The sequence below is a fragment of the Mizuhopecten yessoensis genome, unplaced genomic scaffold (assembly GCF_002113885.1).
Source record: "Mizuhopecten yessoensis strain PY_sf001 unplaced genomic scaffold, ASM211388v2 scaffold8807, whole genome shotgun sequence".
Lineage (NCBI taxonomy): Eukaryota > Metazoa > Mollusca > Bivalvia > Pectinida > Pectinidae > Mizuhopecten > Mizuhopecten yessoensis.
The window spans coordinates 197,337-223,410 of record NW_018407731.1 but is presented as its reverse complement, the minus strand read 5'-3'; the positions used below and the strand labels follow the sequence as shown (position 1 = coordinate 223,410).

General features: G+C 36.6%; 1 protein-coding gene across 4 annotated transcripts in view; it reads right to left on the bottom strand.

Moving 5' to 3' along the window:
* Positions 1–1,864: 1,864 nt before the first annotated feature.
* Positions 1,865–26,074, bottom strand: part of LOC110456549 (anoctamin-7-like) — a 44,919-nt gene continuing 20,709 nt past the window's right edge. For all 4 annotated transcript variants that reach the window (XM_021507348.1, XM_021507349.1, XM_021507350.1 and 1 more), the window contains 10 exons: positions 24,853–24,982; positions 23,918–24,051; positions 23,016–23,096; positions 21,851–21,862; positions 17,564–17,655; positions 13,969–14,007; positions 13,213–13,311; positions 12,680–12,945; positions 12,392–12,521; positions 1,865–7,780 (listed from right to left, as the gene is read on the bottom strand). In XM_021507348.1, coding sequence (XP_021363023.1) covers positions 7,675–7,780; positions 12,392–12,521; positions 12,680–12,945; positions 13,213–13,311; positions 13,969–14,007; positions 17,564–17,655; positions 21,851–21,862; positions 23,016–23,096; positions 23,918–24,051; positions 24,853–24,982 — 1,089 coding nt within the window. In that variant the 3' untranslated portion in view covers positions 1,865–7,674. The remainder of the gene's footprint in view (positions 7,781–12,391; positions 12,522–12,679; positions 12,946–13,212; positions 13,312–13,968; positions 14,008–17,563; positions 17,656–21,850; positions 21,863–23,015; positions 23,097–23,917; positions 24,052–24,852; positions 24,983–26,074) is intronic.

The following is a 26,074-nucleotide window of genomic DNA, read 5'->3' as shown; positions in this document are numbered from 1 at the left end:
TCACTATATACTTGTCACATGTCCTTTGTTTTCACTATATACTTGTCACATGTCCTTTGTTTTCACTATATACTTGTCACATGTCCTTTGTTTTCACTATATACTTGTCACATGTCCTTTGTTTTCACTATATACTTGTCGCATGTCCTTTATTTTCACTATATACTTGTCGCGTGTCCTTTGTTTTCACTATATACTTGTCGCGTGTCCTTTGTTTTCACTATATACTTGTCACATGTCCTTTGTTTTCACTATATACTTGTCACATATCCTTTGTTTTCACTATATACTTGTCACATGTCCTTTGTTTTCACTATATACTTGTCACGTGTCCTTTAATTGTTTTCACTATATACTTGTCGCGCATCCTTTGATTTCACTATAGGGACCGCAGAACCAAATGATTTTCCATAGACGATAGTGTTAACATTTACCACTGTCCTGGTTAAAAGGGGTTATCCACACTGGTTTACTTGCCCTCATTTAGAAGAATGTCATCTTACACACCTGTAAAAAAAAATAAGTTTAAAAGTTCTACCTATTTGAACCTTTTTTATATGGGAGCCGCCATTTTGTACTAAATTTGGCACCAAAAAATTACCAAAACTACACATTTAAAATTACACACTTAATAAACTCCCCCAGGCAAAAATAGACTTGAATTTTTTTTCATTTTTTTTTTTATACATTTCACATATATATATATATATTGCTCAACCCACACTTAAAACTTTTGAAACTTTTGCCACCTAAATATCCAACCAGCAGGCCCCGAGGCATTCACCTCCATACCAAATCTTCTGCCCAAAAGGGAAAAACCCACAATCTATTTTTGATTTGGTTCTGTGGTCCCTATATACTTGTCATGTGTCCTTTGTTTTCACTATATAGTTATCACGTGTCCTTTGTTTTCACTATATACTTGTCATGTGTCCTTTGTTTTCACTATATATTTGTCGTGTTTCACTATGTCGCGCATCCTTTGTTTTCACTATATACTTGTCGCGCATCCTTTGTTTTCACTATATACTTGTCGCGCATCCTTTGTTTTCACTATATACTTGTCCATCCTTGAATCTATCAAACTGATAATCTTGTCTACAATACTGGTAGAAAACTGCCACTAGTCATCGGTACTAACAATGTTCTCATCAACATAGAAAATTGCTTTATTCATATGTAACGGAACTGGACTGGGTCTATCATCTGTGACCAGGTAGCTCAATTGGTAGAGCAACCGTCTAGAGTTCGGAGGGTCTTGGGTTTGATGCCTGGTCTGGCCGTTACATGATGAGCTGACTGCTGTGAGCTCGGTGAGTCACGTCGATCCTTCCTGAAGTTGATGTACAGCCAGGCATATCAACAATCGTTGTAGTCTACACTTTTGTCAAGATCCTGTTCTGTATAATCGCAGGTCTGATCGCAGGTAACACTTGATGTTGCAGGAATATTTAACAGCTGTGATAACTTACAGCATTCTCAACAGTACCACCAAATTAACTACGGCTGGTCTTGATAATGAAATTAGACCATCGCCCAATAACTACATGTACCATTTACTTATTAAGTTGAAACATCACCAAATTTACTTGCCATTGTTCTCATCAAGATAGAATATACTCAAACTTTCTACCGTTATTCTTTTCAAGACAGAATAACACCAAACTTACTACATCGTGCTGATGTTCATCAAGAAACCATCAACTTACTACTGTATCATTGTTCACATCTAAATTTAACACCACTAAACTTACTAATGCTGTACTCATCTAGAGAAAATGTTGCCCAAAAGTAGATTTGAGATTTACCTAGATGATTGCCTTAAGATAAGAAAATACCAACAAAAAGAAACAACAAGTAAGAGTATTTTTCTTTATTATTAGTTTGTATCATTACTTAAGCATACATTTCTAAATATTTCTATAAAATTACATAACAATATCAGGCATAAATGTAGAAAAATATTGGCATGTACATTTAAATATAAAAAACGTACGTTGAAGATCGTGTGGATGGAAAAGACCCTATCTATCATGGAATACAAAATATTGGTATAACTCCTACCGAATAATACTGGGGATCAATAACATATATACAGTCTAAACGTATGTTGTCTATGTGCTGTCTTCCTAAATATTCTTCAGTGACAGGACTGAATAAATTGAAAATTTTATTTGCTTTAATGGTAGATTTCAAAAAGCTTAATTACCGGTAGCATAGACAAAAATGTAAAATGGGACAAAAATGCCATTTTAGTACTGGTCTACTACCAAGCCAGTATTTTATTTTACTTGGTGGCAAATTCCTAGGAAAATATTTTTGAGAGGCACTGATCAATGTTTTTAGAAAAATATTTTTAACATTACATGGTTGAAAAATATTCACAAGACAAATGTTACAGTTAGAATTTCACTTTCTAAGTAATCACAAATTAAGTACTTATGCATCTTTATAATGGTAAGTAAACCACTACCACAATTAATATAACTGAAAAACATCCTTCCACCAAATTAGAAGTTAAACATGAAACCGGGTTCATACATTTTTTGACTATAAAACAACAAAGTACAGTTTTAATTTCTTATTGTGAAGCCCGTAAAAACCTTGCTTCCTATTATCATTAGTTTTATAAGGAACTCTGGTATTTATATATTTTGAATTAAAAATTGATTGAAATTAATATCAGCTCTAAACTTATTTTCCATTCCCCCCAGAAACTACATAAATTATATATAATAACCTTGCCTGATTATTGTTTAAGTACTCTTTAAACTTAACTAACTAAACTTAAAAAGATTTGGTCAAAGTCAATAAGAAAAAAATATGTGTCCTTTTTGGTTGATTAAGATTAGTGCCATAGTGTTATTTTGTTAGCTATGCACCAGTTATTTCCCCTTGTTTCACAATACCATGCCACACCTACACATATTATAGCACCAAACTGGGGGGTTTTCTGCAACATTATTTTAAAGATATTAGCAATTCTTAAAAAATGTAAATCAATTTCAACTGCAAAAAATGACAGAAATACAGTAGCAGAAAGTATCTTGACTGGGAGTGATGCTGCCCCTTTAACCCTGTAATCATCCTCCAGGATACATGGTTGACTGGGAGTGATGCTGCCCCCATAACCCTGTAATCATCCTCCAGTATACCTGTTTGACTGGGAGTGATGCTGCCCCTACAACCCTGTAATCCTCCTCCAGGATACATGGTTGACTGGGAGTGATGCTGCCCCCATATCCCTGTAATCATCCTCCAGTATACCTGGTTGACTGGGAGTGATGCTGCCCCTACAACCCTGTAATCCGCCTCCAGGATACATGGTTGACTGGGAGTGATGCTGCCCCCATAACCCTGTAATCATCCTCCAGTATACCTGTTTGACTGGGAGTGATGCTGCCCCTACAACCCTGTAATCATCCTCCAGTATAAATGGTTGACTGGGAGTGATGCTGCCCCTACAACCCTGTAATCCTCCTCCAGGATACATGGTTGACTGGGAGTGAGGCTGCCCCTACAACCCTGTAATCATCCTCCAGTATAAATGGTTGACTGGGAGTGATGCTGCCCCCATAAAACTGTAATCATCCACCAGTATACATGGTTGACTGGGAGTGATGCTGCCCCAATAACCCTGTAATCCTCCTCCAGTATACATGGTTGACTGGGAGTGATGCTGCCCCCATAACCCTGTAATCATCCTCCAGAATACAGGGTTGACTGGGAGTGATGCTGCCCCTTTAACCCTGTAATCATCCTCCAGTATACATGTTTGACTGGGAGTGATGCTGCCCCTTTAACCCTGTAATCATCCTCCAGTATACATGGTTCACTGGGAGTGATGCTGCCCCTTTAACCCTGTAATCATCCTCCAGGATACATGGTTGACTGGGAGAGATGCTGCCCCTACAACCCTGTAATCATCCTCCAGTATAAATGGTTGACTGGGAGTGATGCTGCCCCCATAAAACTGTAATCATCCACCAGTATACATGGTTGACTGGGAGTGATGCTGCCCCTTTAACCCTGTAATCATCCTCCAGTATACCTGGTTGACTGGGAGTGATGCTGCCCCTACAACCCTGTAATCCGCCTCCAGGATACATGGTTGACTGGGAGTGATGCTGCCCCCATAACCCTGTAATCATCCTCAAGTATACATGGTTGACTGGGAGTGATGCTGCCCCCATAACCCTGTAATCATCCTCCAGTATACCTGTTTGACTGGGAGTGATGCTGCCCCTACAACCCTGTAATCCTCCTCCAGGATACATGGTTGACTGGGAGTGAGGCTGCCCCTACAACCCTGTAATCATCCTCCAGTATAAATGGTTGACTGGGAGTGATGCTGCCCCCATAACCCTGTAATCATCCTCCAGTATACCTGTTTGACTGGGAGTGATGCTGCCCCTACAACCCTGTAATCCTCCTCCAGGATACATGGTTGACTGGGAGTGAGGCTGCCCCTACAACCCTGTAATCATCCTCCAGTATAAATGGTTGACTGGGAGTGATGCTGCCCCCATAACCCTGTAATCATCCTCAAGTATACATGGTTGACTGGGAGTGATGCTGCCCCCATATCCCTGTAATCATCCTCCAGTATACCTGGTTGACTGGGAGTGATGCTGCCCCTACAACCCTGTAATCATCCCCCAGTATACATGGTTGACTGGGAGTGATGCCGCCCCTACAACCCTGTAATCCTCCTCCAGGATACATGGTTGACTGGGAGTGAGGCTGCCCCTACAACCCTGTAATCATCCTCCAGTATAAATGGTTGACTGGGAGTGATGCTGCCCCCATAACCCTGTAATCATCCTCAAGTATACATGGTTGACTGGGAGTGATGCTGCCCCTATAACCCTGTTATCTTCTCGTTATGTCTGATTATAAACAATTTGAAGTTTGAATGATGTCCTGAGAATATGACCATTATTCCAAAGAAAATATCAATGTCATTTCTGCACAGTACAATGTGTCGCATATTCTATGACTATGAAATTAAAATACATGGATACAGATCACCAGTTGAACCTGTCTGGTTTTTCTATACTCTGGTTGTCACACTATCTGGTCAGCTAATGCAGGAAGCATATTTCACAAATGTTAAGTTCACCAGTCAATCAACTGGTCTTATGTTCATCCTTGACTGGCTACTTTTGGGATTTAACACGTTTTTCTATTTAAACTGATTCAATAATGGATTGGCATGACCTATCTCCTATCTACTGTCTACTTTTATATACTGACTGAAGTAGATTGACAAGTGTGTAGTTTAATTATATGTTGTAAAGCTTGTGAAATCCTTTAAGTCATCAGAAATTCTCTGTACATTTACCAATGAAATATTAGAAAGTCTACTTCCTGCAGTACACTTATTACTAACAGATGGAAAACTGTAATAATAAAGTGATGATTATGAACAAATCTTACCAAACTTGTTCTACTCAACTTAAAATGGAATAAATGTTATTTTTTATTGATGTTTTCAAAAACGTTACACTCACACATGTTGCATACAAATATCCTGTATTTTTAAAATGCATTTCCTCCCTCCAAACCAAATCTTTCGGGTTTGTTTTTTAATATTTTGCAATCTTCCCAAAACAATTCAATAAAAAGTGATAAAGATATCTCAAAGAATTCAAATGAACTTAAGATTCAATGATATTTAACTTCAATATTGAAGTTCATTTCAGTAAAAAATCACAATTTCAAAAGAAATTCAACGAAGATAGCTTTCACAAATATGTTAAATAATATTCTTATTGGTAATTAAAAGTACAAATTGTATAAACCATATAAATATACACATTTTAAAGAATTCTGGACGGATCTTGGACAAAGCTGTTCACATTAGTGGACTAGAGCTATGCTAATCTAGAGTGCACAGCTATTATTTATCATATGGCACTATTCTAACTTACTTCTACATACAACATTTACATTTTACAATACAAAATATACCATAAATATAAATACAATTCTAGCCCTAATGATATGTATTATTTAAAATCACTCTGAGCTACACTACATGTAACATACATAATGAAGTTCTTATCTAGATCACGATTTTTGTTCAACACCATTAAAACTTCCGTTGAATTATGTTTAACAGTTACACACTTATTAAAGTTTTTAAATCTATTTTCTCCCGAGAAATTTGGTCAAATTTGGTAGGTGTATAAAAGTATGTGGGCTGGGGAGTTGTAGAGAGGTTGGATAATGACTATAACACAACTGTTTATGTTTTTACATGCCTCCCAAAACCCCAAAAGGTTATGAATGACACCTGGATTGCTGATGTGGGGCCCTAATGATTATTCATAACTTATATGTTATGTTGAACATATACAAATTCATGCAAAAGCACTAAAAAACATAACATGAGCTAGCATGTGTCAATGTTGAACCGGGGGTACACTAAAGTGGAAGTCTGTCACTTACACTTCTAACCCCAGGTGGATTACAAGTTAAAAAGAAATATCACAATCCACGTTTCACATAAACGTATATAGAAATATGTATAACACCACCTGAGAACGTCTGAAGAGCTGGGAAGACTACATATTAGAGACTTCCTCAAAACAAACTGGAATAAAGTTTTCATGTGAAATAGGTACGTGGCATGTCTCTTGAAAAAAAAGGCAACAACAAAAAGTGGCACAGGATCAAAATGACAAATATCCATGAAGTAAACAAATTAAAAAATCCTGACATTATTAAAATACTGGTTATCTACCAGGACATATATCTATATACTGAATAAAACAAAACTATGGAATCATACATCTTAGCTAGCTTCTTCTGACTCTCCTCGAGTAAGAGCGAGAACAAAAATCATTTACAAAATACATACAAGTACTTGTTAGTTATTAACTCCCATATAAAATACACTGTCTGTGTAATTATGTTCGAATCAAACTATTTGGATGTATTTCTTTGGTAATTGTTTACACAGCATTTAAGGCTGATATTCCTCCTTAACACTACACAACCCTCCAGTATAACAAATGAATAACTTACAATGTATATTGTACATGACAATGTGCAAAATAGGCACATGTCTACAATTATCTTTACTCTTGTGGTTTTATGTCATGGGCTTAAAATAAATAATAAACGTTACTTATTTATTTGCAGACAGACACCCGTCTGACACATGGAAAAGCTGGACTTGTGATACATGGTAAAGCTGGACTTGTGACACATGGTAAAGCTGGACTTGTGACACATGGTAAAGCTAGACTTGTGTCACATGGTAAAGCTGGACTTGTGACACATGGTAAAGCTAGACTTGTGACACATGGTAAAGCTGGACTTGTGACGCATGGTAAAGCTGGATGTATGGCACATGGTAAAGCTGGACTTGTGACACATGGTAAAGCTAGACTTGTGACACATGGTAAAGCTAGACTTGTGACACATGGTAAAGCTAGACTTGTGACCAGAGAAAACACAGTTTTATCCTTAACTGTTCATACCTGTACTTAACTATGTATCTCAATATCAATTTATCATAGTCATGTTGCTTTGAACTTCAGTATGCTTTAAGAAAGTCATGGTTTCTAAGTAACCTTGGTGACATATAGTTGTCATGGTGATATCAGTTTGGAGGGTGAAGATATTTCAGGACATCCACTGTTTTTGGTTGCTGCATATATATATCTAAGCAACAGAGTCGTCATGGTGATGTCGGTGTCGCCTTCCTGAGGCTGGAACATACTCTCCAAGATCCTCCCCAGTGGGACCCTTCACTCGAAATGACAGCTGACTGCAAAAATGATATAATGTAAGTATCAAAACTCCTACTTATAGTCGACTTCAGGGTAAGAAACTTACGTTCACTATTAAAGCAGTTACTGTTTTAACTAGATACTGTTAGTTGATCATTTTCTACAATCATGATAGTTTTTTATTTAATATTTTCAGCATTGAAATGAAATGGGATTTTGATTTAAATTTTAAAAATGTGTGCTCTGATATTTTATTATTCATATACTGAAACAGAAAGTCAGTAACAGCTGCAGCTGAAAAGGTTTACCAAAAGCAGGGGCACAATTTATCAGAAAATGTCGCTGGTTGACTAAATCAAGCCAGAGGTATACGACAAACGAAAAAATATGTACTGCAAATGTCAAAAAGGAAAATTTATATCATTTTTTGTTTGCAAACAAATGGCAAAATTTATTATCATAATAGCATTATGTTAACCAACAACACCCTTGTCTCCTCTATAATAATGTACATTTAGTAAACAATCAGTACTTAGAAACATAAACAATATTATAACACTTAATTAAACCACTCAGGTTAAAGATTATACACAAAATATCAGACCAAAATGCATCCTATAAAAACAAGAGATCCCAGAAGGATCTTGCAGGCGCCCACCATTGTACCATTTTCATTAGTTCTTTGTCAGTTCTATCTTTTCTCATCTTTCCTCTAATCTGTTTGATTGAGTCATGTTAACAGTAAATGAACCTTGAGGTAACTTTTGATCTAAACTTAATACTGATGTGTATGAAAGCCAACCTTCAAAGTGAGTTTGTCATTTCACATATTTACTAGTACAGTGTACTTAATGTGAAAGAAATATAATCGATCATTGCAATATGAGAAAGATCTGTTTAGTTCTTCCTTTAGCCATTTGGTTTTTATGATCAGTCTCAAAATATAACATGCACAACGAGGGATCAAGGGGAACCTACAAATCAAATTTGAGAAAGATCCCTCAAGTTATTACTGAGAAATAGTACTAACAAACCTTCAATGTCAAAAATCAAAGATGGCTGTCAGTAGGCCATTTTGTTTAACTGATCAGTTTCAAAAGTAAACATGAACAATAAAGGATAGTGGGGAACCTGCATTTTTTTGGGGGAGAGTAAAAAATTGGAAGCACTTGCCCAAATGACATATTGGTGCCCAAATAATTTTGTGAAGAAATATTTCCACAGCATTTAACACAATGCTTCAGCACATTTAAATTACATATAACATGATAATGTTTGTAATATGTAAAACAGAATAAAATATCATATTTTTAATTCTTCAACCCTAGTTAAAACCTGACATGATCCACTCCATTCAGGTCTTCCCAAAAAGAAATACACAAAACTCGCACCTCAAAGAAGACACCCTGGCAGTATTTATATAGAAAATCTGAAAAAAAATCATCACATTTTCTAATCATGGACAGTTTGATTCAAATCGAAGTAATGACAACTGAAAAATGTACTGCCCCCCAGTAAATGTGGAAGGGACTATAATTTCTTTTATTCATTAATTTTTTTGACAGTCACCCAAACTATTTTTGTTGGGCCAGTGGCTGACCTCACTTTTGGCAACTTTTGGTCACTCGAGCAACCTTTTACCGCCATTGGCGAGCAGGTGACCGTCCATTTCAGGCACTGCTGCACAACAAGGGATCATGGGGAACCTACATATAAAATTTGAGAAAGATCCCTCTGATACCTCCCAAGAAATAGCGATAACAAACTTTCACTATCAAAATCCAAGATGGCTGCCTGTCGGCCATGTTGTTTATCCGTTCAATCTCAAAAGTTGCCCTGCACAGCTTAGGACCAAGGGGAACCTACATATAAACTTTGAGAAAGATCCCATTTGTACTTCTTAAAGAATACCGATAACAAGAATTGTTTAAGGACAGACGACGGACAGCAGACGACGGACGGACAGACGACGGACGGACAGACCCAGACCACGGACGCAGGGTGATTTGAATAGCCCATCATCAGATGATGGTGGGCTAAAAAGTAAAAAGAGTGAAAAATATAAAGTAAGCAGGAAAATACATTAGATAAGCAAAAACCCTAGAGGCTAATAGTCACTGACAAATTGAGTCTGACTCAAACTGGGTTATCAGACCCCTTATATCAATGACAAATTGAGTCTGACTCAAACTGGGTTATCCGATCCCTAATATCAATGACAAATTGAGTCTGACTCAAACTAGGTTATCCGATCCCTAATATCACTGACAAATTGAGTCTGACTCAAACTGAGTTATCAGGCCCCTTATATCACTGACACATTGAATCTACCTAAATCTCAGTTATCAGGCCCCTAATATCACTGACAAATTAAGTCTTACTCAAACTGAGTTACCAGGCCCATAATATTACTGACATATTGAGTCTGACTCAAACTGAGTTGTCAGGCCCCTACTATTACTGGCATATAAAGTCTGACTAAAACTGAGTCATCAGGCCCCTACTATCACTGATATATTGAGTCTGACTCAAACTGGGTTATCGGGCCCCTAATATTACTGGCATATAAAGTCTGACTAAAACTGAGTTATCAGCCCCCTACTATCACTGACATATTGAGTCTGACTAAAACTGAGTTATCAGGCCCCCACTATCACTGACATATTGAGTCTGACTAAAACTGAGTTATCAGGCCCCTAATATCACTGACATATTGAGTCTGACTCAAATTGGGTTATCGGGCCCCTAATATTACTAACATTTTGAGTGACTCAAACTGGGTTATCAGACACCTAATATCACTGAGATATTGAGTAAACCTCAAACTGAGTTATCAAGTCCCTCAAATCATTATCATATTGAGTCTGACTTAATGTGAAATAGGGCTTATCTTTTATGATTGCTTAGAGAAGTATAAAGCATTAACACAGCTTGTGAAATACTGAAATGAATAATTTAAAAACATTTTACTAGCAAGTGGAATAGATTGCGAATATAAATTCAAAAAATCAGGTTGATGAAGAGTCTTTGCAGACTGAATTATGGAGGCAAACTGTAATTCAAAGTAAATCAAGACAGTTAAAATCAAACAATGAAAGCAAATTTTAGTGGACAAAGAAAGCTCAGGACCACATATCTTACAGGTAGTAAGTAAATGAGCTAATGATGTATGGCTCCCTTTGCTCGCATCATTGCTATTATTTCTTCAGGGGCACGTTCCCTGAAACAAATTGTGCAAAAGAATAGTGCATCATCATCTACAACAGTCATTGACAACTGTCACTATAACAACAGTGCAATTCACCTGCTTAAACAATCACCATAGCAACTGATCACTACTGTATCATTTACTAAGTCACTATAGCAACTGATCATGAGTGAGTGCATTGTCATCTACTATACATGTCACCATAGCAACAGTACATTATCATCTACAGTAGATTTCACCATATAAACAGTGTATTATCATATACTATATGTCACTATAGCAACAGTACATTATCATCTACAGTAGATGTCACCATAGAAACAGTGTATAATCATGTACTATATGTCACTATGGTAACAGTATATTATCATCTTCTATATATGTCACTATAGTAAAAGTGTATTGTCATGTACTATATGTCACCAAAGTTATAGAGCATACATTATCATATACTATACATCACCATAGTAACAGTACATTACCATCTACTATAGATGTCACCATAGAAACAGTGTATAATCATGTACTATATGTCACTATGGTAACAGTATATTATCATCTTCTATATATGTCACTATAGTAAAAGTGTATTGTCATGTACTATATGTCACCAAAGTTATAGAGCATACTTTATCATATACTATACATCACCATAGTAACAGAACATTACCATCTACTATAGATGTCAGCATAGTAACAGTCTAAAGCATATACTATATGTCACCATAGTAACAGTACATTATCATTTACTATAGACGTCACCATCGTAACATTGCATTCACCATCTTATACAACAATCATCATAGCAACACAACATGATCACCTACTTTAACAGTCACCATAGTAACAGTGCATTATCATCTACTACAACAATCACCATAGCAACAGAACATGATCACCTACTTTAACAGTCACCATAGTAACAGTTAATGACCATCTACTACAACAATCACCATGGTAACAGTACATTATCATCTACTTTATATGTCACCATAGTAACAGTACATTATCATCTACTATAGATGTACATGTCACCATAGTAACAGTACATTACCATCTATTATATATGTCACCATAGTAACAGTACAGTATCATCTACTATAGATGTCACCATAGTAACAGTACATTAGCATATACTATATATCACCATAGTAACAATACATTATCATCTACTATATGTCACCATAGAAACAGTGTATTATCATCTTCTATATATGTAACCATAGGAAAAGTGCATTCACCATCTACTACAACAATCACCATAGCAACACAACATGATCACCTACTTTATCAGTTACCATAGTAACAGTGCATTATCATCTACTACCTCAATCACCATACAGCAACATAACATGATAATCTACTTCAACAGTCACCATAGTGCTATTGATATAATATTTTATTTTAATTGACATTCTTGTTATTTAGTAATGATTCCTACCCTGGAAGTTTTTGATGGGCTGGTGCTGCATCATAAGGAGGAGGAGTCAGTGGTGCAACACGCCTCCTTGATCTCACACCCTGGTCCTCTAGTTCATATTCATCACAGTCAATGATCAACTGGTCTTCACCTGGTGGAAAGGAAGAAAGTTCATGTTCATAAGGATTAAATGGATGGTCTTCATCTGCTGGAATTGTACAATAATTACTGTTTACAAGGATTAACTTGCCTTCACCTGGTGGAAATGTACGATAAAATAATGAGGCATATCCCTACTTTAGTACTAACCATATTGCTTTCTCCTTTTATCATTTTTCTTTTTCTTCTTTTTCATCTTTCTTACATGGTTGTCATCATCATCATCATACTCTATACCATGATCAGCAGTGTGCTTGCTCCTGACCTCACTCATAGGTGGGGTCAAGGGGTCAGGACCTCCCCGGAACGGAGGGTATTCTGGATCCTCCACTGGAGTCTGATCATTAAGGGTATGATGTGTTGGCACAGAATTTTCTGGTTCAGGCTTGCTCTTTTTTTTTTTCGGTTCCTCCTCTCTGCATTTTTTCAAAAAATAAAAATAGTTTAAGATTGCCTTCTTCAAACTAGCGTTGATATTCAGCCTGCATCAGTCATATCTTATTCATCATTGAATTTAATTACATTGATGGAATTTTCTTTCCAGTTTTCTTTTTTTGTAAGTTTTACTTTCAATAATGCTTATTGATGACTCATGATCAATCTCCTGTCACACTGATTTTGAAGGTCTGAGATATAGCCGTTTCAGCATCCATTAATGTAGTCTAATGAAGAATTTTATATACCTGTGTGCTGTAGGTTCTGCTGTTCCACCGTCTCCTAAACCACTGCCACCTAAACCACCTCCACCTCCATGACTCTGACGACGTCGGTAGTCTTCCTCGCTAAGAAAGTAAAAACAACATTGTTGCTAAAGTTTGAGAACTCTAAAAGTTTCATTTTATTTTCTATCCCGTCTAAACAACCACACCATTACCTCTAACATATAACTAACCTTTATTCAACTGTATATCTCATAGGTTAATTATTTACAAGGATGGACAGTGAATATAACAGAACTATATAGATTGGTAAAGTACTCTTTTTTATGGAGCACAGAACTGAACCGGAAAACAATTAAGAATACTGAAGTTAAAATATTGACTTATCATCCAAATGACAATATCTATAAATTTATATTAAAATTTGTACTTTATTATATTTATCTTAATGATTATAAATATTACAGATATAATTAGATTAAATTAGATCATAACTATAACTTAAATATTTTAAATCACAATATACCTGGTATAATGCCAATATGATAATAAATATTGCTATAACCATGAAAGTTTAATGATTATTAGCTCAATTTCTGCAGTCTCTACAAATACATTAGTTGTTAATTCTATTCAAGCTTTTCAAACAATTATGGTAGATAAATCCAACAGAGATGTACCAATACTTCCCAATCAAACACCAAAAACATCTGAGAATTCTGTTAAATATGTTACATTATTATGTTGTATTAAATGCTGTCAACACTCCAAAATGTATACCTGTAAACCTCCAGGCCGATGAGTTCAGTCAACTCTGCGCTGTTACATAGACATTATAAAATATCACTGCATCTTATTTATGTATTTTTTTTAAATATTTAAGATACATTTGTTCACATCGATGAAAAACATCTCAATATCTTCTTATTTAACCATATGCTTTATATAAGTGCCTGTATATAAACTCTTATGAATACTTTTTCCTTATACGTATATAATTACAAGATAATCAAGTATTGACAGTTAAATGTACAGAACAGAAATCATTTGGAGAGGGGAAGGAAGTTACGATTTAGATACCTTTTAATTTAGTAAAGAATGGCCACAATATCTTTCCCATATGTTTGAATAACATATTTTGACCAATCATTTTTCAAAGCCAGAACAATCCTGACATTCAAATAGAAATAGATTGGTATCAATTCTCAATAGATCCACCTGTTTGAATGTATACTGAACTTAAGTTAAAGTTGACATTCATCAACAATTCAGTACTGACCTTACACTTCAGCCCTGACCTTACACTTCAGCCCTGATCTTACACTTCAGTACTGACCTTACACTTCAGTACTGACCTTACACTTCAGCCCTGACCTTACACTTCAGCCCTGACCTTACACTTTAGTACTGACCTTACACTTCAGCCCTGACCTTACACTTCAGTACTGACCTTACACTTCAGCCCTGATCTTACACTTCAGTACTGACCTTACACTTCAGTACTGACCTTACACTTCAGCCCTGACCTTACACTTCAGCCATGATCTTACACTTCAGTACTGGCCTTACACTTCAGTACTGACCTTACACTTCAGCCCTGACCTTACACTTCAGCACTGATCTTACACTTCAGTACTAGCCTTACACTACAGCCCTGACCTTACACTTCAGTACTGACCTTACAAGTCAGCCCTGATCTTACACTTCAGTACTGACCTTACACTTCAGCCCTGATCTTACACTTCAGCCCTGACCTTACACTTCAGTACTGACCTTACACTTCAGTACTGACCTTCCACTTCAGCCCTGACCTTACACTTCAGCCATGACCTTACACTTCAGACCTGATCTTACTCTTCAGTCCTGACCTTACACTCCAGCCCTGCCCTTACACTTCAGCCCTGACCTTACACTTCAGCCTTGACCTTACACTTCAGCCCTGACCTTACTCTTCAGTACTGATCTTACTCTTCAGTACTGATCTTACTCTTCAGTCCTGACCTTACACTTCAGTACTGACCTTACACTTCAGTACTGACCTTCCACTTCAGCCCTGACCTTACACTTCAGCCATGACCTTACACTTCAGACCTGATCTTACTCTTCAGTACTGACCGTACACTTCAGCCCTGACCTTACACTTCAGCCCTGATCTTACACTTCAGTACTCGCCTTACACTACAGCCCTGACCTTATACTTCAGTAATGAACTTACACTTCAGCCCTGATCTTACACTTCAGTACTCGCCTTACACTACAGCCCTGACCTTATACTTCAGTAATGAACTTACACTTCAGCCCTGATCTTACACTTAAGTACTGACCTTACACTTCAGCCCTGACCTTACTCTTCAGCCCTGACCTTACACTTCAGCCATGATCTTACACTTCAGTACTGGCCTTACACTACAGCCCTGACCTTATACTTCTGCAATGAACTTACACTTCAGCCCTGACCTTACACTTCAGTACTGATCTTACACTTCAGCCCTGACCTTACACTTCAGCCTTGACCTTACACTTCAGCCCTGACCTTACTCTTCAGCCCTGACCTTACACTTCAGCCATGATCTTACACTTCAGTACTGGCCTTACACTACAGCCCTGACCTTATACTTCAGCAATGAACTTACACTTCAGCCCTGACCTTACACTTCAGTACTGACCTTACACTTCAGTACTGATCTTACACTTCAGCCCTGACCTTACTCTTCAGTACTGACCTTACTCTTAAGTACTGACCTTACACTTCAGACCTGACCTTACACTTCAGCCCTGACATTACACTTCAGCCCTGACCTTACACTTCAGCCCTGCCCTTACACTTCAGACCTGATCTTACTCTTCAGTTCTGACCTTCCCCTTCAGCCCTGACCTTACACTTCAGACCTGACCTTACACTTCAGCCCTGACTTTACACTTCAGCCTTGACCTTACACTTCAGACCTGATCTTACACTTCAGCACTGACCTTACTCTTCAGTACTGACCTTACTCTTAAGTACTGACCTTACACTTCAGACCTGACCTTACACTTCAGCCCTGACTTTACACTTCAGCCTTGACCTTACACTTCAGACCTGATCTTACTCTTCAGTTCTGACCTTCCCCTTCAGCCCTGACCTTACACTTCAGCCCTGACATTACACTTCAGCCCTGACCTTACACTTCAGCCCTGACATTACACTTCAGCCCTGACCTTACACTTCAGCCTTGACCTTACACTTCAGCCCTGATCTTACTCTTCAGCACTGATCTTACTCTTCAGTACTGACCTTACTCTTAAGTACTGACCTTTCTCTTCAGTACTGATCTTACACTTCAGTACTGACCTTACACTTCAGTACTGACCTTACTCTTCAGTACTGACCTTTCTCTTCAGTACTGATCTTACACTTCGGTACTGACCTTACACTTCAGTACTGATCTTACTCTTCAGCCCTGACCTTACTCTTCAGTACTGACCTTTCTCTTCAGTACTGATCTTACACTTCAGCCCTGGCCTTACTCTTCAGCCCTGACCTTACACTTCAGTACTGACCTTTCTCTTCAGTATTAATCTTACACTTCAGCCCTGACCTTACACTTCAGCCCTGACCTTACTCTTCAGTACTGACCTTTCTCTTCAGTACTACTCTTACTCTTCATTACTGACCTTCTCTTCAGTACTGATCTTATACTTCAGTACTGACCTTACACTTCAGTACTGATCTTACTCTTCAGTACTGATCTTACTCTTCAGTACTGACCTTACACTTCAGTACTGATCTTACTCTCCAGTACTGATCTTACACTTTAGTACTGATCTTACACTTCAGTACTGACCTTACACTTCAGTACTGACCTTACACTTCAGTACTGATCTTACTCTCCAGTACTGACCTTACACTTCAGTACTGACCTTACTCTTTACCCTTGACCTTACACTTCAGTACTGACCTTACTCTTCAGTACTGATCTTACTCTCCAGTACTGATCTTACACTTTAGTACTGATCTTACTCTCCAGTACTGACCTTACACTTCAGTAATGACCTTACACTTCAGTACTGACCTTACTCTTTAGCCTTGACCTTACACTTCAGTACTGATCTTACACTTCAGCCCTGACCTTACACTTCAGCCCTGACTTCACACTTCAGCCCTGACCTTACACTTCAGTACTGATCTTACACTTCAGCCCTGACCTTACACTTCAGTACTGACCTTACTCTTTAGCCTTGACCTTACACTTCAGTACTGAACTTACTCTTCAGCCTTGACCTTACACTTCAGTACTGACCTTACACTTCAGTACTGACCTTGCTCTTTAGCCTTGACCTTACACTTCAGACCTGACCTTACACATCAGCCTTGACCTTACACTGCAGTACTCACCTCCTGATAATGTTCTGAAGCAGCGTTTCCTGCAGTGTTTCCTTCTCCTGATCTTTATCTTCCTCCAGTATCTGTGCCAGCTTGTGTGTCCTCTGAAATTAGCAACACAGAATCCTAATTAACAGGCAGTCCTCACTGGCTAACTTTATTTATGATAAGATTCTGTTTGTTTGCTGGTTATCTTCTCTTGCCATATAATTCTTTAAGCTTATTGGTTATCTGCCCTTGTTATCTGCACTTTTTTTGTAGGACTTTGCATTTTTCTGTAAAAGTGTACTGAGAGATCTAAATATGGTTTCTGTCTTTATCAATTTTGCTGAACAATGACTTAAAACTATAAATTATGCTGATTTTAAATTATAATAATAATAACAGCTGATATTCTTCTTGTCACAAGTTAAAGATGATAAAACTTCATATTGCAAGTCCATTTATCATTGAGTTATGACAAACTTAAGTGGTATAAACATAATTAATAAAGAAATATTAAAAAATGTTAAAAACAATGTTAAAATATCAATGTTTTACAGAAAGTTTTAAATAGATTATGCGCTTTCAAATAATTTTTTTAAAATGTTAAATAATGTTTAATAAAATAGATTAAACCATAATAATTCACATAAAAATCCAAAATATAGCTAGCAGATGAGTATAGTTTAACATGATGAGAACTGTTGATGTAGTATATATTCAGAAATATTAAACTGGGATAAAGACATTTTCATATACATCATAACGTATGACACTGTAAACTTGTTACAAACATATAGTTTTTTCATTTACATGAAATGTTACATTTTCTTCGGTTTAGCCACGTGTATATATTGATAACAGTTTGACATCTGTATTATGCGATCTACAAAAACTCTGAAGTGTTTCTGTTAACAACAGGGGATGTACTTCATTTGACAGGATGTGATGATGGCAAAACGTATCAACATTGATGTCACTATGTTATTATTAAACCTAACAAAGTCAATGACACAGGACATATATCCTAGAAAAAAATCACATTTAGGAAGGATGACATTTAATTATGATACTACGAAATGTTTCAGCTAGGTGATGTAATTTTCAGAAGTAATGAGAAAAAAATGTACAGTATAATAAAGAATTAAAATGTTAAATGTTAGCTGAAACATGATAATGATACAGTACATTTTCCAGTATCTGGGCCAGCGTGTGTGTTTTCTGGATAAGCCAATGTGGAAATGTAAGTGAAGCAATATATTAACAAGGACCTAACACAAAACATTGGCATGTATGCCCTTGTCATATAATTATAGATATATTGAATTGTCTACCCTTGCTGTAAAATTAATTATGTTCATTCTAGGTTGTCTGCTCTTGTTTTATGATTATATGACACTGTATACTTTTTTCTGGTAGTCTGCCACAGCTATAACATTGTGTATTAAATTTCAGTAAGATATGTTTATACATTTCTGGTTATCTGAACCCTTGCTCTAAGATTACATAAATACATTCCTGGTTATCTCCCCTTGCTCTAAGCAAAATTGTTAATTAAAGCCTTTTCAAACAAATTAGTCATATTTCCATAAGAATGCACCACTTTGAGCAGGAATAGCACTGCAGTATAGAAATAGCAACCTTGGGTGAATATGTCATATACATGTAGTTAAATCTGTAAAAAAATACCTGTGCAATCAAAATTATTATCAGCCAAACCAACATATTTTACAAATAAAGATACAATGCCATGAAAAGAAAAATGGAAAGATAAAAACAAACAAATCCCTCAATAAAATGTTAGCAGCAACACATGTCCTAAACACAAAACATTCGACCTTGAAAACCACAAAAAGAAGTTTTGCATATTTTTGCACCAAAAATCAACCTTGAAATTCAAAATAAAATGTTAAAACCAATACATGTTCGATACAAATAAATTTCATTTTGAGAACTGCCATAGTTGTTTTTGTAGTATATGTACAATATAGACAGGGGATAGGATGTTCTAGTTAGAGTGAGGTTACACAGGCAAACTTTCTTGATGTAAAAAGATGGAAAGAACAAAAACGTTAAATTCAGGTAAAATATTTACCTCAGTTTGACCTGAAATTGACATGTCATTGACCTGAATAAATTTCCATGTGAAATCAACCTCAATTTAACCTGAAATTTCAGATCAAATTGACATCAAGAAATTTTGCCTGTGTATACTATAATTACAGATGGCTCTCTATCAGTGACATAGTGACAGTAGAATAAACACCACTGCAAGACTACACTAAAGATATGGCTGATGGGGCCAGTGAAAGGATTTAAATTCTGAGTCCAAAATTACCAAAGCTATAATCAAAAGGTCGAAAGTCTGTGTCACATAAACACAAACCTCTTTCTCCAGGTGTTCCTGACAAGAGGCATATCTCAGATACAGTTTTATCATGTCTAATGTAGTGAAAATATATTCAGTATTCATTATATTTGACTTATATGACTTTTTTCGTTAATCAAGGGGCGGTAACTCTGCCAAAAGTCTGATGAGAGTCCGGTTGTCAAACTTGGCTGAGCCCTTAATGCGCTGAACCCTGTTACTAAGTTTGAAGACAATCAGATAATATTTGCAAGATAAATGAACAGAAACGGCATATAATGGTGTTTTTCATTATTCAAGGGGCCAAAACTCCCCCAAATAAAGTCCGCTGAAAGTGGTCATCAAACTTGGCCGAGCCCTTAAGGCATTTAACCCTGTGACGAGGTTAAGGCATTTAACCCTGTGACGAGGTTAAGGCATTTAACCCTGTGACGAGGTTTGAAGAAAATCGGTTAACATTTCTTGTAGTTATTGCACGGAAGCAAAATGCAGCAGATAATGATGTTTTTCGTTATTCAAGGGGCCATTATATATTACTCTGCCAAATGCTGTTCGCTGAAAGTGGTCATTGAATCTGGCCGAGCCCATAAAGCCTTTAACCCTGTAATCAAGTTTGAAGAAAATCAGTTATCATTTGTTGTAGTTATGGCACAGAAACGAAGCATGGCAGATAATGATGTTTTTCATTATTCCTGGGGCCATTACTCCGCCAAATGGGGTCCGCTGACAGTGGTCATTGAATCTGGCCGAGCCCTTAAGACATTTTACCCTTTGACCAAGTTTGAAGAAAATCAGTTAACATTTCTTGTAGTTATTGCACAGAAACGAAACGCAGCAGATAATGATGTTTTTTCGTTATTCAAGAGACCATAATTAACTCCCACAAATGCTGTTCGCTGAAAGTGGTCATCGAATCTGGCTGAGCCCATAAAGCATTTAACCCTGTGACCAAGTTTGAAGAAAATCAGTTATCATTTGTTGTAGTTATGGCACAGAAACGAAGCATGGCAGATAATGATGATTTTCATTATTCAAGGGGCCATAACTCTGCCAAATGCTGTTCGCTGAAAGTGGTCATCGAATCTGGCCGAGCCCATAAAGCCTTTAACCCTGTGACCAACTTTGAAGTAAATCGGTTAACATTTCTTGTAGTAATTGCACAGAAACGAAACGCAGCAGATAATGACGTTTTTTCGCTATTCAAGGGGCCATAACTCTGCCAAATGGGATCTTATGAAAGTGTTTATCGATCTTGGCCGAGCCCTGAAGGTATTTAACCCTATGACCAAGTTTGAAGAAAATTGGTTGACATTTGTTGTAGTTATTGCACAGAAATGAAACGTGACAGACAGACAGACGGCAAACCCAAATTAATAACCCCCGTTTCGGTGAAAGCAGGGGATAAATAGAACCAAAGTTATAGCTGTATATGTGTCTTACACAGCCATTCAGAAGCAATATGGACTTATTATAATGGCCAGCTTGTTTATATATAGAGATACTGTGTCATCTAGTATTGCTATCCCCCATGAATAAAATATCCAAGTAATTCTGATTGCGGATACAGATACTACTTAACAAAGACCAAAAGGTCATAGTAATAGCTATCAAATACCATTTACTATAAAAAAAATAATTAAAAAAAATATTTTTAGAAACAGTGACCCTGACCTTGATTTGTTATTTCATATGATACAGACATACAATGTAGGCGCAAGTAAAGTAATTGCCTGCATCCATCATGTATTCTGTTAAATCCTATTAAAATCCTATTGAATTCAGGAAGTTTTTTGTTAAACCCCTATTTATATTCACATGTAAATACATCACATTTTGAAATTTCAGAAACTTAGTATTAGATTAATATTTAAGGGCATCCACATCTCCCAGGCAGGGATCGACATTAACAGTAAAAGTTGATAATCACATGAAAAGCCAGTCAATCTTACCCAGTGTTGATGCTGTGATTTGCAAAGAAAGAAAATGCATCACTAACTAAACACAAAACACAATACAAAACAATAAATAAGACCATTGGAAGCCTTAGTATACACATCTATGACATCTGTATATAATACCCCCTGTATCCAGAGACTTAGTATACACATCTATGACATCTGTATATTATACCCCCTGTATCCAGAGACTGGATGCTGATTTGTCAAGTCAGAGCCATTCAGAAAGGAGAGAAAATTTTGGCAAACAAGCTTTTTTGAAAAAATAAAATCAACTTGCTTAAATCTTAATGTTTAATTTGAATAGTATCTGGATGGAATCTTGGTTTTGAAAGTTAGCTAGCGAAACACTCTATTATGTGTTACATGAAACATTGATTGCGATTCTTTTTTAAAAGATTTTTGTAAGTATAAAGCATTGTAGCTCAAAAAAGAATCTAGCAATTCATTCTAATAGTTTGTTTGCCAAATTTGTACAAAAAGACAATGTACCCTAATCATCTCCCCTTTGGCTGGCTGTGATATTCATGGTCTTTGGATATGGAGTGTATATCTACGTGACACATACACAATGATAAATCATAACTAGTGGCATTCCAACATGCGTAAAGTAGCAAACACAATATGAATGTGAGATATTTCAGCATACACAGGCGATACAAGGTTGTATGGGGACTACTTTTTATTGAAATTATATAATAATGCTGGATGACTTATTCATTCCAAATCGATGCAGACAGGGACTCCATAATACTTTTATTTCATTAGCAATTATAATAATGCGAGACAATAAACTTTTTTTTTTTTTTTATGTGTACACCAATAATTCTGTGGTTATGATGTTTAAAATTTTCATGCATTTTTTTTTTTTAATTATTTTCTGTATTGAAACTAGATTACAAAAAAGTATTCAAATTCAATAAAATCAATTGCTTTTGTTGAAATATTCTTTGATTTGTTGAAAAGATATCAGTAAGCAATGTCAGTTATTGGGGTGAATGAGACAAGCAGTTATGGCATGTGCGAGGTACATCTATTTCACATGAACAAGCACAATATAACATAATACAGCTATGTACACGTAGCTTACTGTACATACATATGTCTATAACGAGCAGGAGTGACTCTGAGACATGTAAACTGATACATATGTACTAACCTTCCTCATCATCAGGGCCACATCATCAGGAATATCAGGAATGAAGTAGGCCAACAAAAATTTGATGGTGAAAACTATATGCTGAAAAAAACACCACAAGTATTTGTTTAATTAAGTAACCATACTACACCATGTTTAAATTAAGTTAAGGTTCGTGTACTGTAAATAACATGTGCTAATTATCCTTTCTGTCCCAATTTTCTCTAAATCAATAACAAATTTAAAGCCCCTCATTATATATATATATATACAGTATGTATTTTAATCCCCAACTTTTTATCATTATTTGCTCCATCTTTTTTGAAATTGTATCTTTATAAATGATTATTTCACAATGAATTTGGAATGTATCTCATTGGTAATGTCACGAGAAGTGTATATGTACCTTAATATCAATTTATTTCATATTGAATTTGGACAGTAATGAAAGTGGCTGAAAGCCAATGTAATGAGTTGTCTACCTTTATAAAAATAACTATTTCGCACTGAATATAGACTACCTCAAAGCCAATGTAATGAGTTGTCTCCCTTTATAAATAATGATTTCACACTGAATATAGACAGTACCTCAAAGCAAATGTAATGAGTTGTCTACCTTTATAAAAATAACTATTTCGCACTGAATATAGACTATCTCAAAGCCAATGTAATGAGTTATCTCCCTTTATAAATAATTATTTCACACTGAATATAGACAGTACCTCAAAGCCAATGTAATGAGTTGTCTCCCTTTATAAATAATAATTTCACACTGAATATAGACAGTACCTCAAAGCCAATGTAATGAGTTGTCTACCTTTATAAATAATGATTTCACACTGAATATAGACAGTACCTCAAAGCCAATGTAATGAGTTGTCTACCTTTATAAATAATGATTTCTCACTGAATATAGACAGTACCTCAAAGCCGATGACGATCCAGAGCTGTGTGACAATGTCGTACTGCTGTCCCCAGCTCGAGGTGAAGGCGATGATGAAACCATTGGATACCACCCCACACACGTTAACGATCTGGAGAATGGTGAACCAAGTACCTGAAACACACATCTCACATTATTATAAAGGCTGACAATGAAGGACGTATTTCCAGATTCTCTGGCACAACTTGAGATTACCATAATTTACTATATTCTGTGAGATATGTGATTTTGGCATAATTTCCAAAAGGGTTTCAGTTGCGAATTCAAATAATTCACAACCATATAATATAAACAAGATTACTAGAGGGAGGAACAGTATATGCCCGTCGAATGCCATATACTTTCTTACATAGAAATAAGATCTGCATCATTCTAAGAGTGGTTAGCCGACATGCTATAAAAAATGTAGGAGAAAATCTCCCGACAAAAAATCAAATACTGAAATGAACAAAGGGCAATAACTTAGGGAAAAATTGTCGAATCAAACTTCTTTTAAGGGGAAACACAACTTCATATCATGATTATAATGTATACCAAGTTTCAAAGAGATCGGTCGAAAAATGTAGGAGGAGATTGCCAGACAAACAAAAGTTTACGCCGGACGGACGACCCCATACCATAATACTTCTGTCAAATTTGACGAGCGTATAACAAAAATACTGCAGTATGCAAACTGTGTTCTCGACTGTGAAAAACATTGGAATGAAGTTAATGATGTACCATAATTTTCAGCAGAGTAAAGATTTTAATTAACACAATAAAAATGAATAGTCTGAAAATGTTGGCTATTTCCTTAGTAGATGTTGATATAAAACTTTATACTGATAGTATTTACCTTTCAGCATAATTATAACTCGAAAGGTATACTGACCGTTACACTTATATAATTAATACAAGTTGTAGGTGAAATATTACCTATGTCCTGGGCGACGGTGGCCGTCGGTCTGCGGTACCACCACAACATCCGTTTAGCGTCCACACGGATGTCTATCAGCAGGGTTAACAGAGCTATGAGTGGAGCAAGGGGCAGAGAGGCTGCAAACAGCTGTAGGTATATAAATATTACAATGTGATAGCTTTGGGAGCCAGGGACAGAGAGACTGCAAACAGCTATAGGTATATAAATATTACAATGTGATAGCTTTGGGAGCTAGGGACAGAGAGGTTGCAAGCAGCTATAGGTATATACATATTACAATGTGATAGCTTTGGGAGCCAGGGACAGAGAGGCTGCAAGCAGCTATAGGTATATACATATTACAATGTGATAGCTTTGGGAGCCAGGGACAGACAGGCTGCAAACAACTATAGGTATATAAATATTACAATGTGATGAGAGCTTTGGGAGCAAGGGACAGAGAGGCTGCAAACAGCTGTAGGTATATAATTATTACAATGTGAGAGGTTAGGGAGCCAGGGACAGAGAGGCTGCAAACAGCTGTAAGTATATAAATATTACAATGTGATAGCTTTGGGAGCCAGGGCCAGAGATGCTGCAAACAGGTGTAGATATATACATATTACAATGTGAGAGCTTTGGGAGCCAGGGACAGACAGGCTGCAAACAACGGTAGGTATATAAATATTACAATGTGATAGCTTTAAGAGCCAGGGACAGAGAAGCTGCAAACAGCTGTAGGTATATAAATATTACAATGTGAGAGCTTTGGGAGCCAGGGACAGACAGGCTGCAAACAACTGTAGGTATATAAATATTACAATGTGATAGCTTTAAGAGCCAGGGACAGAGAGGCTGCAAACAGCTGTAGGTATATAAATATTACAATGTGAAAGCTTTGGGAGCCAGGGACAGACAGGCTGCAAACAACTGTATGTATATAAATATTACAATGTGATAGCTTTGGGAGCCAGGGCCAGAGATGCTGCAAACAGGTGTAGATATATAAATATTACAATGTGAGAGCTTTGGGAGCAAGGGACAGAGAGGCTACAAACAGCTATAGGTATATAAATATTACAATGTGAGAGCTTTGGGAGCAAGGGACAGAGAGGCTGCAAACAGCTATAGGTATATACATACTACAATGTGAGAGTGGTTCGGGAGCCAGGGGCTGCAAACAGCTGTAGGTATATACATTTTACAATGTGAGAGCTTGGGGAGCCAGGGGCAGAGAGG